General features: G+C 31.6%; 1 protein-coding gene across 4 annotated transcripts; it reads right to left on the reverse strand.

Annotated features, from left to right (window-relative positions):
- Nucleotides 1-11,491: 11,491 nt before the first annotated feature.
- Nucleotides 11,492-16,653, reverse strand: LOC105796945 (probable inactive DNA (cytosine-5)-methyltransferase DRM3). 4 transcript variants are annotated; one of them, XM_052628068.1, is made up of 10 exons: nt 16,487-16,653; nt 16,141-16,307; nt 15,773-15,869; nt 15,547-15,593; nt 15,094-15,201; nt 14,288-14,393; nt 13,952-14,064; nt 13,600-13,702; nt 13,215-13,294; nt 11,492-12,990 (listed from the first exon to the last, which is right to left on the reverse strand). In XM_052628068.1, exons 2-10 carry the CDS (start codon nt 16,258-16,260, stop codon nt 11,656-11,658), a joined length of 2,109 nt encoding a protein of 702 aa, XP_052484028.1. In that variant the 5' UTR covers nt 16,261-16,307; nt 16,487-16,653; the 3' UTR covers nt 11,492-11,655. The 4 variants fall into 4 exon arrangements, with proteins under 4 accessions (XP_052484028.1, XP_012482260.1, XP_012482262.1 ...); XM_012626806.2 differs by having other exon boundaries at nt 16,457-16,651; XM_012626808.2 differs by having other exon boundaries at nt 16,141-16,310; nt 16,457-16,651.
- Between the last annotated feature and the right edge of the window lie 1,820 nt (nt 16,654-18,473).

An 18,473-nucleotide genomic window follows, 5' to 3' on the forward strand; every position in this document is an offset into this window, starting at 1 on the left:
ACCAATACACAGTTTTAGCATTCAATACTATCACTATCACAAATTCAATTCAATACATGCTTTCAATCACATTCACAACCACAATCCAATTCATTTTCCAATCGCATATATTCATGTTATACACATATACTCAATTTTATACCAAATATCATATATCCATTAAATCATATTATTTTCTATTTTATTCAATTTAGTCTCTGTCTCGATATTCAATCTCAACCATAGCAATTCAATTCAAACACCTTTGAAAAATTACCTCAACAACATATAATGCAAAATGTCATGAATATGCAGTAAATAAATTGATCCTGAATCATAGAAATACAAATTGGGGTCCTGCGTCACTCGTCGACAACTCTAGCTTTTGTTTTCCTTCTGGATAGCCCAACGCCGATGTTAGTTACAAATAATAATTCAATAATAACATAGTATCAAATTCCATTAAAATCATATTCAAATAATAAGCCTACCATATTTTGTAATTTATTCAATTTAGTCCATAAACCCTAAACAATTATAACTTTCAATTCTTAACTTGATTAAAATCCAATGTCACATTTATTCATTAGGGATCTCATACTTTCTATTCCTACAGAAACTTCATAACATATATTCATTTTATTCAATTTGGTCCCTAATGTAGAAAATTAACAATTAAGTTTTACAATTTAGTCTTTTTCATAAACTAAGCTTAATTTCTATCAATTTCACACCTAATTCTTCAAGAAATGAACAATGGAAACTTTCTAAAACTTTAATATTTTTTCAAATTGGTACATGTGCTAGCTAAATCAAGTTTTCATGACCTCAAATCTATAAAAATTACAAGAAAATGACTTGATTTCATTCCTAAATTAATGGTCGAATGTTTTCAAAGCTTGGAGAATTTTTCTTTGTTTCTTACAATGGTGGATGGTGAGTTGTTGAAGAAGAATGTGGTTTTCATCCACCAATTTTAACTTATATAGTTCAATTAGTGTTTAGTAAATTAATTTAATCATGTTTAGTTTACTTTAATCATTCATTAGTTAAGCCTAATGACATCCTATATCATTATCCACTATCCACCATTTAAAAATGGTTTATTAACCATTTTAGTCCTTTAGATAATTGCTACCTAAGTCCCTAAGCTTTTTTCTAATTAAAATTCTATAGCAATTGAATTTTTACAATTTAGTCTTTGTACCTTAGTTAATTAATTAACGGAATTACTCAGTCATTCTTTACTATATTTTCATATTAACTCAGTAAATATATTTATTTAATATTTACAGACTCGATTTATGAAAAAAGGGTTTTAAAATTGTATTTTTCGGCACCACTGAATTTCAAGTCATTACAATGTGTCAGCGTCCTCTTTTCATGAGTGCTATTAGAACCAAGCCCTTGAGCTCCTAGAAGTGGCCGTACTCCACTCTTACATAGGTAGATCTCATTAAGAGTGTTCCCGTAATTATAACACTCTGACATATTTATGTTATGGTTTCATTAAGAGTCAATTACTTATTCATCCCTATCATTATGAATACCTAACACTTTAATCTTATGATGAATTTATTTTATAGTGCTAGTAGTCACATCTTAGGATGAATCTATGGTGTAAATACTGGTATACAATTAAAAAGATAAAAAAAATTTAAGCATCTTTTCAATGTGATATGATTGTGATAAAGTTATAGTGTTTCCCTCTCATGTTATTTTAATACCAAGAATAATGTAACACCTCTAACTCGTTTTCTTCATCGAATTAGGGTTACGAAGCATTATTGATCAATTGGAAAACATTTATCATCATAACATTTAATAAGTTAGTCTTAATCAAAATCATATCAAACATATGCATTTGGTCCCTAAATTGAGCCTTTGAGGCCCTAAAAATAGTTTAGAAGCAATTCGAGACTAATTTGAAACAAAATAGAAGTTTTAAGAAAAAATTTCAAAAATGTGAAAACAGGGGTCACATGGTTGTGCGACCAGGTCATGTGACATATCCCATGTCGTGTAACAATCAAACAAAGGGATACACGGCCGTGTCCTAGCCCGCGTCTTCACCCGTGTAATTTACTGAGTATGGCCACACGGCCGTGTCGCAGGCCGTGTAACTCTCTGACTGGCCACACACGGTCATGTCACAGGCCGTGTGCTAGGTTGTGTCACACGGCCATGTGATAACCCGTGTGATCCATATTTAGACCCTAAAAACAGGTCCCTTCAAAGCCAAACCATACTTAATCAACCATACCAATCGTGTACATATTCAAGAGACTTAAACATCATTCAAACACACCTAAACATACCATTTCAAACATCCTATTTCATCTAACTAATAGGTCATTCAAAGGCACCACATATATATATCAAACATCATTAACCAATAAATCAATTTGACCACATTTCAAGCACACAACCTAGTTCATTTAACCACTACATGATACCACAAATGACCATTTCCATGCCATCACATACATACCAAAAGAGTCTTATATACAAGTACTTAAGAATGACCAAAATGACCTAACTCGAAAAAGCATTAAAAGTTCATCAAACTAAACATAACTTCAAAAGCATAAACATACCAAAACATCCATTACATATTCAAGAAATACCATTACAAAGATCCTATACATACCATTATTAACATTGGCCAAAAAAACTCAAAAACTACCGAAATAATTTCTGGATAGTGTGATAGGTCTCCCGACGAGCTTCTAATCGATCGAGCTTCCGACAATCTAAAAAACAAAGGAAAGTAACTACGTAAGCAACGAGTGCTTAGTAAGCTCGTATAAACTCAAACTTAACTTACCATTTCATTAGCACAATTCATAGATTAAGCATAATATCATTACCAATACCATAAGCTTAGTAAAATCCTATACAAACATCATCAAACTCACAAGTTAGTAAGCTCATCCATGATACATATGAACTCAACCATAACATAAGTAGATTTCCATATGCACATCATTTATTACATTTGTCTTTTCATAGATTATGATTTAATATCACATTGTGTACTTACCATGCCATTCTTTTTCTTACTTGTTGAACCATTTAAAATTACATCGGATACTCGGGAATGCTCACACATAGTGTGCCTTTCCATATAATCACAACCTTTCTTTTTCAATAATGCTCACATGACCTGTGAAATGGGCCTGCTCACATGAACTGTGGGTCGAAATGTTAGCTACGCGATGCAGGCTTATTTTTTAAAACTTTTGCTTAGGCCCGTATTGTTGTGTGATTCGTATTTAGCCACTCCGTAAGGTTCATACTATATAAATAGGACTTGAAATCACGATATCTAATAGTATGTTACTATATGTAATATGGATATGGTATGTAAAATATATATTATCTATATTCTGATAATTTAGATAGCACGTCTTATGTGAAAAGCATGCATGACATATGTGCATATGATATCTGTTAGTATCTGCATGAGCATTGGGGTGGGAATAAGAATTGAAGAAGAGAAGTGTTGACAATTTAATAATCTGTCTTATTTGGTGGTTTAAAATCACATATATCTGTTATGATGGCTTGTCCACGTATCTGTTTAGGCAGTTTGTCTACATTATTTTGAAAAGTGGCATATGCTCACTTATAAGTGTGTGGGGTTAAATGGGTATTTATTACCCTAATTGTTATGTAGGGATGGACGGAGATGGTGTGTAGTGGATGGAGGTAGGATCTATATCTATCTCTGAATATGCATATATGTACCTAAATTTGTATATGTTTCTGAAATTGCACCTGTAACTGAATTTGACTCTGTATTTGTATCTGATATGTTTGTTGGGTTGAGTTATATATTAAGCTCGTAGCTCACCCTTTCGTTTGTTTTCTTCCCAGGTAATCAGTAAACCTAGGATCGGATGACGTGTGGGATCACGAAATCGGTTTCTAGTTTTGAACAGTTAAATTAAGGACTTTTTTTTATTAATTTAGACTGTTTGAGATTTTTGGATTGTGTTTTTATTATTTTGGACTCTATTGTCATTTTGTGGACTATTTTTATGGTTTTGGCGTTTTAATATACCTATATGCAAAGCTAAATGTTTACAAGTCAAACCATGGTTTTCAAAACTTTATAACTTAATAATTTTCATTGCAAATCAAAACAATCACTGAAATGGTTTTTTTTCGAAATAATGAAATAAAAGGTTTTACAAAGATTTTTCCTTAAAGCTGGAAAACGAATTATCAAAGATCGCACTATTATACCTTAAGTTTTCAAATTAAATTTTTGGGTTTTTTTGGATTTTCAAATGAGTGGGCGTAACTTTTGCCATAACATTTAGGCCGGGTTTGGGGTGTTACATTTTCCTTCTCCAAGAGTTTGTGCCTTTTTAATCTTTTTACTTCTTCTTAATTCTTGACAAGATTCATTATTATTATCAACTTGTTTCAAATGAATCTCAGTCTCATTTGAAAAATGAATTAATTGTTATGGTTGTAGTTATCTTGAAATAGAACTAAATCTATTTTCATCAAAATTAGCATCTCTTGATTTAATAACAATATTAATTGAAATTGAATCATTTGGTTCAATTACCATGAATCTATATGTCTTGTAATTATGTGCATATCCTATAAATATGCATCTAATTCTTTTTCACCTAAATTTTTATATTTAGGTGTTGAAACTTTGGCAATATCTCTACAACACCAAACTTTCAAATAATTAAGGTTTGATTTCATTTTCTTCCACTATTCATAGGGAGTTACTTTAGTTTACTTATTAGAAATTTTATTCAATATGTGACAAGTTGTTAGAATAGGGATGAAACCAAAGAAATTTAGATTGTGGGATCAATTTTTTAAAATTAAAATATTTGTAAAAGTCATATAAACTGATGAATAATATTAACCCTTGATAAGACAATGTATATGGCTAAACTCAACTTGATTATTTTAAATTTTTTTGAATTGGTTTATATCTCACTTTGTCTATTCACTATTTTTTTCTTGTTGTTCTTCCTCTACTTCACTAGTAGACTTTTTATTTTAAAAACTATGTTTCATTCCTATTAAACATTTTAAACAAATAAATCTAAACCTCAAACATAAAGGTTTTCATAAAGTTAACATACAACTAATAATCTTCTTTCACACAAATAAAAATCAATGAAGTAGTTTTTGGTGTCATAAGAATGTAATATGTCAATTTTCAAACACAAAATTCAAAATAATCACACTAGCAACAACAATTTATGAATAAGAATATTAAATTTCTAATCAATATTCAAAAATTCATAATTTTTTGAAAGACTTGTATTAATCAACCTCTAAAATTATTACTCAATCAAGATTTTATATAAAATATATATCTCAAAATCATTCAATAAATAAAAATAATCTTGCATAAAGATCTTAATCTATCACAAGAAAAACAAAATCCTAATTTTTTGGAGATTAATAGTTTTAAAAGAAAATAAAAATAGTTACCAAATTTGGGAGACTCGTTTAAAAGTGTTGAGAGATTGATTATCTATCCAATAAAGATTCTAGAGAGAATGAGAGAATAATAAAATTTAAGAAAAAAGTGAAAAATATTGATGAAAATAAAAGGGTTAAAAAAATTTCTTTTGGAGTTTTAGTGAACGGAGAGTGATACATTTATTTTTATATAAAGTAACTCATTTTATAAACTAAATATTTTTCAAAATTTTGGTGGGTAATTTTCAATGTTTTTGTTGAATCAAATTTTTTATAGGATTATTTTCAAATTTTTTGTAGGATGAATTGTATAGATTATATATATATGAATTATATAGATTATTTTCACAATTCCTTGAGTGGCTCTGCCACTGCTAAAGCTTCTCTCTAGAAAATTTTGTCCAACACTTAAATTAGAAAATCCCCGTAGGTGGAGTCAGGTTTTTAATCGAGGCTCGATTCTAAAATATTTTTTAAGTCCAAGCTCGTTTTTCAACCTAGTTGAGCTATTAAAAAATTTTCGTTTTATTATTTAAAATTAATAAAATATTAAAAATATATTATTTAGTTGTCATTTTATACATTTTTATAATTAAAGTTTAATTAAAAACATTTTATTTATTATTTAAATTAAATTTAGGCCGGTCTGACATACAAAAATTATTGTCCAAGCCCAACCCAAGTCGAGCTAAGCGGGCTTCCCAACTCTTGGGCAGGTCTAATCTAAATATGGTAATATTAATTTTATAATTTCAGTTAAGGCTATTTTTCCTTTTAGTTACACCATTTTGTTGTGGTATGTAAGGGGCTAAAACTTGATGGATAATCCTAATGGAATAAAAATAAACTGGATTATAGTATTCTCCACTTCTATCTAATTTGAAGCACTTGATAAATGATTTACACTGAAGCTCAACTTCAAATTTATAAACTTTAAATTTATTTAGAACAATCGTTAATAAAAGTAAAAAATATTTCTTCTTACTTAATGTAGGAGTACTATGCATGTCACATAAATCACTATGTATCAAATCAATAATTTTTGTTTTCTTTTTAACCTTGGGGGAAGGGTTTCTAGTAATTTTAGGGCCCCCTTGGATGCAACTGGATCTCAGTACGTTATCTTTTTTAGGCTAAAAAAAATTGCAACTGAAATGCTAGCAAACGCCAGGCTGTTTGGAAAGCTTTCTTCAGTGCGTTGAAAATGTATTTCACCTCACTGGAGCCTTAATTTCAGACTGGAGCCTTTTGTTCCAGTAAAAATTTCTCAACCTCAATTGCTTTTTCTTTTCCTCTTTTACCCATTCTTCAGTTGCATTCTTCAAGCTTTTTTGATGTTTGGTTACCCTTCTTCTCCCCTTTCCCCTTCCCCTTCCCTTTCCCCTTCCCCTTGGGTTGCAAATCAGTTTGGTCAAAGACCTCTTCCGGTTCCTCCTTCATCCAGGTAAGGCTTCTTCTCCTTCATCTGTTCTTCATTCCTTTTTCTTCTTTCGTTCTTCATCTTCTCTTCTCAGCATATTTTGTCTTCAGCTATAAATAAAGAAGCACGCAATTTACCAAATTTGTCAACGAAGACAAAGTTCGATTCACCAAAAGAAACAATGGCAGAGCCTTAAGTTGAACAAGTAGAGTATCTCGACGTTCTCACTAAAATCGGTAAAAAAATCAGTAAAAAAATCGGCGGTTCCAAGCCCAGGCACGTCCCTTCATTCTTGTCCATTTCTGGATTATCTGTTTTTGATCTTTCAACATAAAGGATTACTTTACAACCGGCTCTTTTATTTATTTTCTATATTGCCTGTTGCTTACTCTTAGCAGAAAACATGATTTTGCAGTTATCAAATTGGAAAATTATAGGACAATTTAATTTAAGCTATACTTGTTATTTGCAGCTTCTGTAAATTGGGTTTGATAGAACCTTTGAGATTAGTTAAGCTGGTTCCTTGAAAATGGTAGTAATAGCTTCATTTGTTGATTTGGTTTGTAATTTCTTTCAATGAACCCTTAATTTTTTTGCTTAATTTTTTTGGTACTCAATCTGGATTATAGAACTGAAAGTTTTCAAGTGTGTGTGTGAGTTAGGGGGGGGAGGCTGCTTATGGTCCTTGAAATTGGAACTGGGAATGGAAACTTGCAAGCTAGAGCTAGGGAGGCATACATTTGATATAAAATATTTCATTTTGAGTATTATTGTGTGTTAGAGGTTGCTTATGATTTCATCTGGCATTTCTCTATAATGGTAGTTTCTTGGTATGTAACTCATTGTGATCTCTTTGCGGGAGATGTCCATCGAGATGGGGATTACCATAAAGCAGTCCATGTCGGATTTTCTTGAGAGCACACAAGAATTATTTCTCCAAAACGCGCAGAGTGCAAGGACTCATGGCGGGGTTGTGGGATATCTCCGGTCTTGGCCATATATCTGCTGGTGACTCATCGCTAATAACAAGACAAGAAGTGAATCCAATTTCACAAGTCTTGATCTTTGCTTCTTTCATAGGGCATTTGAAAAACTGTTCGGTCTTTAATCTTTCTATGTGTGCCGTGCACAAATATTCTCCCATGTTCTTGTTTATCATTGCTACTTTTTGTTTTATATACTTGCTAGATTTGGTTAATACATTTCTTTTAAATATCTAATTGATAGTTTCCTAAGCGATGGTAAACCTAGTGGTTTCTAGATGGCCTAGAAACCTTTTAAATATGCAAAATTCTATATTTGTTTTCCATATCAAAGTACTTTCTTTGTCCAAAAATTGTTGAGATGAACAATAGTCAATAACAGTCAGAATTATCATTCAAAATTTCATGGATTTTGTTTTCTACTGGTTTTCTGGTGGAGTATGGATTACTTTTCTTGATATTCCAAACTTGTCTGATGAGTGACAAAGTTGACTACTGATGAAACATCCGTGTAGGTATGGTTTATCATCTCAAGTTTAAACATTCCTTGTACTGAATGAACAAGTGGAATTCAACTCTAGATCTTAAGCCCTTCCACTCTTGGTTGTATTTCAGTCTGTTTTTATGTAGTCAGTTTGCATGTAGACATTGTCTGATATGAGCAGAATGCGTTGTGTTGTATCCTATGGACACTTTTGGTTTCACGTTCATTAATTTGTTAGTTTACAGGTGGATGGTCTTTCTATCACTTTTAAGTTTATAAAAGGTCCATTGCTTTCTTTTTGTTGCTTTGCTAGAACCATTGGTGCATTAATTTCTGATGCTAATGCCATCTTACTAAATTCAAGTCTGTTTTGTGTTCATCAGGGTTCAATATTTTCAATAAACAATTAGCATTTGGCATAAATTTACTCTGAAAAATGGTGTTATGTTTTTCATTGTAAGTTCATAGTTGTATTGACTTTGGCCTACAATATGCACTACTTTGTTAGTAAGCAAAGTATAGGATGTTGTTGAACTTTGGCCTGCAATGCAACAGAAACCAAGAAGAAACCAAAGATGCGATCAAAGATCCAAGTTGAACCGGATAAGCAAAGACATTTTTTATTTTGTTCATTTGTAACTTGATTTAGTTGCAATGTAATTTATACTTAAAAGTTATTAGGAGTAGTTGTTGATTTATGTTTGATGTTATAGCTGGTATGTCAGCTACATTTTGTTTGTAATTCTATCTAGGCTTTAGTCATGTATTAGTGGGAGCAGTTATACATTAGTTAACTGCCATATTTCATTGTAACATAAATGCTTCTGTTTTCTTGCATATTGCTTATTCAAGTAATGAAGTTAATCTTTACATCATCCGGGTTACTTGCTTCTGTTTTCTTCCTCTGCTGTCAAAACCCCAACAGATGTGATTCTTAACTCTTCCCTTTAGCATTGATGACCAGCTCAAGGCTCGACATTGCACGTTCTACATGGTGGCCATAGGCTATTTCAGTTACTAGCCAACGGTTGGCTTTAGTTTTAAAGTTATTTGGTGCTAGCAATGTCTTGCATTGAGTTACTGATGACAAACATTTGAAATAACATGCATTAAGACCCTTATTCTAGAGTTGCTTTATTATTTTATCTTTCAATAATGTTTTATTTTTCTAAAGGCTCAATAATTTCAATAATCTTTCAATAATGAATTGAGCCCCTATAATTAAATATATGATTAATTTTGAAATATTAAATAAAATAAATTTTTGAATTTGTCTCTAGTTTTAATTCATTTTTAATTATTTATTATTAAAAATAAATATAATTGTAATAATTTTTAACCATTTATTAATTTTGTAATTGTTAAATAATTTTAAAAACTTCTATTATATATCATTTTTAATCTAATGTCCTTAAAAGTTATTTTCTATTTTCACCTCACCGCTACAGCTGCGTTTGAATCCAAACACACACTCCACCGCTGTTTCTAATCTCACCGCTACAATATCCAATCTCACCGCTGCAGTAACTAATCTCACCGCCACCGCTGTTTTTAACCTCACCGGAGCTAAACACACCGCCCATCCAAACTAAGCCTTAGTCAACATAATATGGATTTTGAACATACCCTCAATATACGCCTTCCCCATTTTATCTACCTCAAATATAAGTTTGAAACCAAACTTATTAAATAGACTTCTAGACATAAAATTCTTCATAATTTTTTGTACATAATATACATTTAAAAGTTAAAACCTTTTCAAAAGAGAATTTTAGTTCCACAAATCCTGTTATCTTTGATTGCTGCGATGGAAGAATTTCTCATATACAAGCCATTGACATATTTACACTGTGTAACTTTGTGAACATACCTTTTTCTGTACACACGTTTGGTTGCTCTAGTATCAATCCACCATGCATTATCAACTTGTGTTGTATTAATTTAGAAATCATGACAACAAACTTTTCATTATTTTTAGCCTTAGAAGAATTATTCTTCTTTAAAAATCAACATTTATTCTTGAAAATAAGCCATTTTGTTTCTTCTTAAACTTAGGTGCTCTAATAGTCTACGTGAACTTTCTCTTGGATGGCTTATTAGTTTGCCTTTTCTCTATAACATGCACTTTAACATTTTCAAGATCTAAGTTTTGATATTGCTTTCTACATTCTTCTTCAATATGAACATGACTTGCCAAAGCTTGAAGAAATATTTTCTCTTTCTTATGTCTATAATGGAGGATACAACAAGCATTTAATCTATATTCATATTATATTTGCTTAAACTGATTTAACAATTTTTCAGTATCACGAAGTATTTCATAATAGAACAACCATCAATGATGTGATAATTATTGATATGACTAAAAGGAAATTTCTTACTTGTAGCATCTACGGTCATGTACCTTGTCTCCAATTTGTCCCATAGTTCCTTACCGGTGATTTCGTTCTGGTAGGTGTTGAACAAACCATCGAATAAACCATTTAATATGTGAATTATGCACATGTAATCAACATTATCTCATTTTTGCCTTTCTCGATTTGTGTAAACATTCATTTTCATTCTTTTTTGATCTAAGAGTTTCCAAAACATAAACAATCTTCAAAATTGATAGTAAAAAGTGAATCTTTTTCAGTCATCGTTGAAATTTGTCACCATCAAACCGATTAAACTTGACAAAATTCAAAGAACTTTAAAATTGATCGATTCTAGTTCTATTCAAAAAAATTTTAATAGCTTCTAGTATCCAAAACATCTTCTACCGGTTTGTTTGTATCGCGTGAGTTGGTCAATTCTATAAAAACCAATAAAAATGAAAATCCAAAAAAATATATTTAGAAGCTACTAAAATCTTTTTTAAAAATTTTTTAATCAATAAAGTATATGTTTAGTCCGTCTGTCATTTTGAATTTTTTTTTAACTAATTTTTCTGAAATTTTAAAAACAATCTTAATGATTAGTAATTTATAGAAACAAGAACTGCAACCAATTCCACCTTCGGTCCAATTCAATTTTTCTACCATTAACGATGTCAACTCTCTTAACCAGGCCAGCCTGCTGCATGCTGCCACTTCGCATGTTTGGCTACGGTTTATTTGATTGAGCAAAGGCAGTGGGTGACCCCATGGAACGGTCGACCTAGGCGGTTCTTTGCATGTATTTTAGTGCAACTGTACTGCGCTTTTGCGATTTGCATGCATTCGTAATAATTCTAAACTTTGACAGATATTATGTTCCCTTACGGTTACTAACATATTAAGATTATAACAAGTACACGGAACCATTGAACAAAAAAGCAAGTACAGGGGATCAGACATGAAGAGTTAGCTGCTCCTCCTCCTCTGCATCATACTTCTTACACGTTGCAGCACACGAACAAATTCATTAAACAAAGAGAAGTCAAAACCTGGCAGTGTATCCTCTTCTGTACTCTTCATGTTTGAGTTTTGACAAATTACGAAGTCAATACTACCTAACTTATCTATCAAGCTCTCCAGTCTTTTACTTGTTAGCTTCTGGATGTCTTCTATGATCACCAACTCACCAGTTTGTCCCGTGTTTTGCCACCAATTCAGAAGAATCTTTTGCTTAGCTTCCGAAGTCTCTACAGCCACAACACCTTTTAAGTGAATGCCAAGCCGATGTAGAGAAATTGCAGCCCCACCAATGCCACTGAAAACAGATAACATTGTTAACCCTCCAGGATAAATTGGCTTCAATACTGAGAGATGATAACCCAAAGTGTCGGTTTGGAAAGATTGCTGGAGTAGGTGTAGCCTCTGAGTCAAGTCATTCTCCAAAGGTCGAGTGTGGTCCGATGGGTAGCCTAGTATGCGCTCCCAATGTTCAGGCTGCGCAAGGCAAAGCTTGTTTAGACCAACCCATATGAGATTTGATATTTGGCATTGACGAAGAATATATTTTTGTTGATCCGATGAGAGTAATCCTCGAGAATCAGCTAACATGTTCCCAAGCCTAGCACACAGCTTTGATGCTCCTAGAACTTCAGACCCCATGCAATTCAATTGTTTCCTTGGATCCCAAGATGGCCACCACTTCTTTGTATTTGGTATTGCATCCTGTATGGTCAATGGTGACTTCGGAAGGATGTGAAACCTATTTTCAGCGGGAAGATTGTGTACATAGCCTTCATTTCTATTAAAAGCCGAGAAAGACTGAGTGTTCACAAATTCAGGCTCAATCCCGTATAAGAACTGAGAAATCTTGACCCAACCGTCGTAAGGCAAGTTGACAACATTTCCATACAAAAAATATGGCGGTTTTGCTACCACCTTGTTCACACTCTTGCATGAATTGGATTTGACAGGTCTGGGTACTTCGAAACTAGGAATAACATTAGGGTCTATTTTCTCTTCAAGCCATGGTGGATCAATGAAAGAACTTGCATTACCTACATGGTCTTGCTTTGGCTTTTTCCCTTCGAGTTTTTTCTCATTAAGAGATTGCTTCATCTGAGGATTAGAAACAGGGATGCCATCAAGACTCTCTTCTTTTGGTCGTTTCCCTTTGGAAGAAGATTCCCCGAGGTTGATATTTCCTGACTGAGGAACAGGAGTTGTACTGCAATCCTCAGTTTTAATATCTTCTCTCTCATTCACATTATGTATCAACCCACTGCCTGAAGCTGCTGATTTTAACTGCAATGACAATGTAAAAGTAACTTGACTATGAAAACTGCCTATAATATGGCAGAAGAAAAATAAGTTATTAAGAATAAATAAAGAGCAAAATGTAAACAACTTCTGCATAGTACTTTCCTTTCTTTTGAGAACTTCAATGAATGCAGAACAACTCGTATTATGCACCGAAAATGGAGCATATCAACTAATAAATTCAACATCAAACGCTACAGTGCACAAACCTTTTTACTTTCAATATAGCTACGAGAAAGATGACCAGTGAACATTGCATCTGCAAGCTCTGTGATTGGAACATCGGAACCTGCAATTTCAAAACAATTTAAATAAACACAGATTGTCCTAGACTTCATTACTGTTAAAACTCTAAAGAGCATCTCAGAAAAGCTTGTCTTGCAATTACGAACTACTTAAATAAGTAATTGGGACGACAAAATACGAAATGCATTTTTTATCTCAAACTAGCTACAGGAAATGATACTCTACAGATCTAAGCAACATAACCAGCTGAGGATTAAGAATATAGAGTGTGCTTTATACATTTATGAAAACTAGATGCCAAATGGCATTCATTATCACTCAAAAAATGTTGTCAGAATAACAACTCACCGAACTTCTCGATTGCTATTGAAACCTCATTCTCTGAGAAACCCATCTCAAGCAAGGAAAGTGTCTTCTCCATAGTCCCAAACAGTGTTTCATTAGTAGCATTCTGGTGATCATATGGTCAAGTTATTTGCTATTCGTGAAATGCAGTGAAACAATAAAAACCGCAATTTAGTTTACTCAAAACAATATATTAAATATATTCATGCTACCAGGAATGGTATATACAAAATATATAAGACCATCACCAATTTCATTCACGGTTTGAACTGGTGAAATGAAAAACTAGATAACAAAAATTGTAACAAGAAAACACCCCAGACAAATTAGTATAACTAAAATGATAATTAAAAACCTGATCGTTTTCTTCCTCACAGCTAAGTGAATCTTCTGATTCCTCCTCAAGTTTTTCTGCTATTTGAGCAGCGGTAATGAAGTCCACTAATTCATTTATTGGAGCATCTTCACCTGAAAATGGAAATGGCGAAAAAAGGACAACCTATATAAATAAACCTCAAATAAAGTGTCTTATTCACTCTTCTCCTTTATTGAAGTTCCGAAAAGAGATACGAGGAAAAGAAAATAATGTGTTGAATGACAGCAGTGATTGAACCCAAGGTGCAAAAACGTAAATAGAAAAAAGAGCATTTGAGAGTAAAAGGTAATATGCTTATAGAAAATTTCTACAAACCAAGCTTGTCCAATGCAAATTCAACTTCATCTACAGAAAAATTCATCATTAGTAAAGATGCTCTTTTGTCAATAAGATCTTCATCAAATACATCTACATCTGGCTCCTGAAATAAAATTTAAAAAGAAAGGCAAAAAGGAAGAGAAAAGATGGCAGGTAAGATATATTGTTTAAGTTTAACAGAAAAGCATATGAAGTACAAGTTCTATTAAAGGTTGACACACACAGCACCGAGAAAACTTGGGCATTGAGCAATTATTAAAATATCCAAACCCACTAATATATGTAAGAGGGAAGAGGGAAAGAATCTGGCTCCACAAGGGCACAAAAGACAGAAGGGGAAAGAATTAGTCCCAACCAAAGGGATCATAGCAAATTCATAATCTGGTCTTGCTCTCAAAGCCAATTGTTGCCTCACCTATGAATTTCACAAATATCCCAAAATAATAATTTTTTGGAACATTTTATACTGAAGAGTCTCAATTGGATAGATTTACTATTGTCTACAAAGCCAGAAACTTCAAAGTTCCATAGATATCTACTCAAATAATCTCATGAAATAGAGTAATTAGTATCATTCCTATCACGATGCTCAGGTCTACCTCTTTCTTTCTTTTCATCTTTAACACTATATAAGAAAAGGGGAGCGGAGGTAACATGATCGATTCCAATCTATGGAATAAGACTAACTAGATAAGTATTGAACAAAGAACTATAAGCAACAATGAGTAAAATGCCCAAGACGAGGAATAAGGACCTATTTAGTCCAACAGGAAATATAAGAAGATCAATTAGCAGCAAGTTACCTCTTTTGGTTGTATATAATTGGCAATTTGTGGATAATTGCTTGCATCCTTGTCAACAAACAAGCTATTGAGATAACCTGATGACTGAGAATTTGCCTTTTGAGTATCCTATTTCATTCCAATGGAAGGCCACATATAGCTGTTAAGAGTTTGCATCTTAAAGAACAAAAGAAGTTCATTTCACTTGAAACTGCAAATTAGCCACTAGCAACATGGTTGAGCTCATGATGCCATATGCTTCTCAGTTCTCAGCATTCACAAACAACAAAGGAACTGTGAGAGAGAGAACGACGAGGATGAAGAAAGATATTCACAGAGACCCCTAAAAGGTTTAGTTATACCAAAAAGAAATTCACACATTGAACTGAAACAAAGTAGAGTGTATCTTTGATAAGTTCTTCTCTAATGCCAAATGAAAATCTGACAGTTTACAGTATAGTGTCTTTTACTTACAGAATATTCAGTAAGAGTCTCCAGTAACAGGTCAGCATCGTCTTCACCTGGTTAAAGAGAAGATGCTTATAAGAAATAAACACTATCATTTCTAATAAACTAGAAAGAAATTAGTGGATTTTCCTTTCTCTCCAATGATACTTTATGATATAAATATCACACATTTAATGTCTCCCAACCATTCTCACTAAAGCTCAAATAGGATAATTGTTTATGCATTACATACCCTTTTCTTGAATGACTTTATCAACGAGAGCTGGTAAAAATCCCATCCCAATGAAAAATGACCTCACATTGCTTCCTGATGAACTTGCAACATTGTCCTGAAATCAAATAACAGAAGAGAGGCGAAATAGAAGTTTCAGACATAAAGGGAATCTAAGAGAATGTAAAGAACCCTGCTAAATTTAAGCCCATTTTACCTACCTACCAACAAAAACATCCATTACAGTAAACTCAGAACTTAAGATATTGAAAGTAAACTGTAGGGAGAGGTACCATAAAATGAAGAGGGGAGAAATCTTTATGTTACCCTAAGTAACAGAGATTACAAGGAAATTACTATTAAAAAGGAGAGTCAAAGTGGTATCATACCCCAACATGCTGGGAGTAGAGTGCATCCTCAGGGAAATCAAAATCCAACATTTCAGGCTTCGGCACTATCGGGGTTTTCCCTTCCTGAGAGGAACTTTTCCCATTCATATATCTCGACATGGCGATGACTCCTTTAACAGAATAGAACTATGGGTATCGATCAAATGCTGCTAAGAAGTACATGCAGTTGTAGATCAGCCTTCAAAATAATTAGGGAAAAAAGAGGAGCAAATCAATCATGTTTATGCAATACAAGAACTACTAGTGTATCGAATTTTCCTCTTTTTAAAAAATTGAAAAAAAGAAGAAGCAAAACCTCGTAGCAAATGGTTTCAAAGAGACGAACTTAGCTGAAAAAAAGGAAAGAGGGTAAAAGCAAAAGATGACTGATGAGATGAAGTTCAGTTCCACTATAGCTGAACCGATGGCCGGGAAAAGAAGAGCGGCCTGCGGTGAAGGAGGAGAAGGAACATAAAAATACAAATTTTAAAAGAAAGGGCGTAAATACGAGAGAATTAATATTAATTAGGAAATTAGGGGTTTTTTAAAGTCATTTTTTAAAAGAGAAACTGAAAACGAGCATTGGAAAAAACGTTTTTGTATTTCGGGTTTGATTCGTCTTCTAATTATATTTTTCTTTTTTATTTATGTTATTTCATTTTTAATATTTTAAATAAATATATTTTTTATTTCATTTTTAATTAATAATTCAATAAATATGCAATTATATATAAATTTATATATTATTATGTTAAAATATTTTAATTAATAATTTTGTTATTTATATAAATAAATTAATAATTATATAGTTATATAATAAAATATATCATTTTATATTTATCATTGTGTTAAATATATTTATTTTATAAAATATTTATTTATATAATAAAAAACTGCCTAATTTGCCAATTAACTTGAAAAAGGACATTTTCTGCTAATGCTACGGAATTGTAAGGGTTAAATCTTAATTTAATTTTTTTTCAACTTCAAATCTTAAATGGTTAAAATTGTCAAAATCCCTGTACTTTTCAAAAACTAGAAATTTAGTCTTTATATTTTTCAAATTTCAAAATTAAACTTCAATTGTTAACACTATTAAATTCTTTTTGTTAAATTTATTGTTGTGACATTTTTAAAAAACTTACTTAGTAGCCATGTAATTAAAAATAAAAACTTTGTACTTAAATTTAACAAAATGATTTAAAAATGTTAAAATTAGATCTAATTTTAAATAAATCCGTTAAATAAAAGTAAAAGAACTAAATTTTAATTTTAAAAGTATAATAACTCCTATCACATTTTAACCACGTTAAATTTATTTAGGCTTGTTTGTTGGGTCTAAAGTAAATATATCACATATTCTAATAATTATACTCTCTTATATTCATATAATACATATAATATTACAAAGTCTAGTTGCAAAGTCTATATGCCACGTGAATTATTTATATTTTAAATTAATTAATATTTTAATTTTTATGATTAGTTAAAAAACTTATCGATACAAAAATATTATTTTCATCATTTATCTTATCTTATCTTTTATTAGTCTAAAAATTTTGATAAAAATTTATTGTGTCATTTATCTTCAATATAATTTTTTAATTTTTTAATAAAATAAGAAATACATATAATTATAAAATTTAAAAAGTTAATTTTAATCCCACATTAAATAAAAAAACACTCTCATGGTTCACTTTTATAAATAAGTGTCAATTAGAGTTGTTTATGGGTCAGGTCACCTAGTCTGACTCGAAAAATGAGAGGGTTTAGGTAAAATATAGGTCTAAAAAATAGATTTGGGTAAAAAAAGGCCCGTTTAGAAAATGAGTTAGGCCTCGAGTAAGATTTTTTGGCTCATGTCCAACTCGCCTCAAATTTGCAATAAAAAAAACCCTGCTATTTTGCTGTGGTTTTTTCATGTTTTGCTATGGTTTTTCCACTTTTTGCCATTATTTTGCTACTATTTCAGTATTATGTTGCTACTATTTTATTGTTAATTTTTGGATATTATATATCACTTGTTTTATTGTTAGTTTTGCTACTATTTTAAAGGTATTTGTTTGTTAAGATGCACTTATCTTAGTATTATTTAAGTATAATTTTTTTTAATTTATTTTAAATTTGTTGGGAAACATTTATTTTAATATTTTTAGTGTATTTTATGTATTATATATTTTTAAATTTTTTATATATAAAAATGAAAAAAACATATGGAAGGGCCGGATTACCCTGAGCTCGAGTTTTAGCATTTTTATTCGGGCCGAGCTTGGACAAAATTTTAGACCCATTTTTCGATTCGGGTTGAGACCAGTCCTATCAATCAAGCCTAA

The sequence above is a fragment of the Gossypium raimondii genome, chromosome 3, assembly GCF_025698545.1.
Source record: "Gossypium raimondii isolate GPD5lz chromosome 3, ASM2569854v1, whole genome shotgun sequence".
Taxonomy (NCBI): domain Eukaryota; kingdom Viridiplantae; phylum Streptophyta; class Magnoliopsida; order Malvales; family Malvaceae; genus Gossypium; species Gossypium raimondii.

Coding starts and splice junctions, on each gene's coding strand:
- LOC105796945 (XM_052628068.1), bottom strand. CDS start 16,260: ATGTCGAGATATATGAATGGGAAAAGTTCCTCTCAGGAAGGGAAAACC. Junction 15,202..15,546: donor AGACTCTTACTGAATATTCT/GTAAGTAAAAGA, acceptor GGAATGAAATAG/GATACTCAAAAGGCAAATTC. Junction 14,394..15,093: donor ATTATATACAACCAAAAGAG/GTAACTTGCTGC, acceptor ATTTTATTTCAG/GAGCCAGATGTAGATGTATT.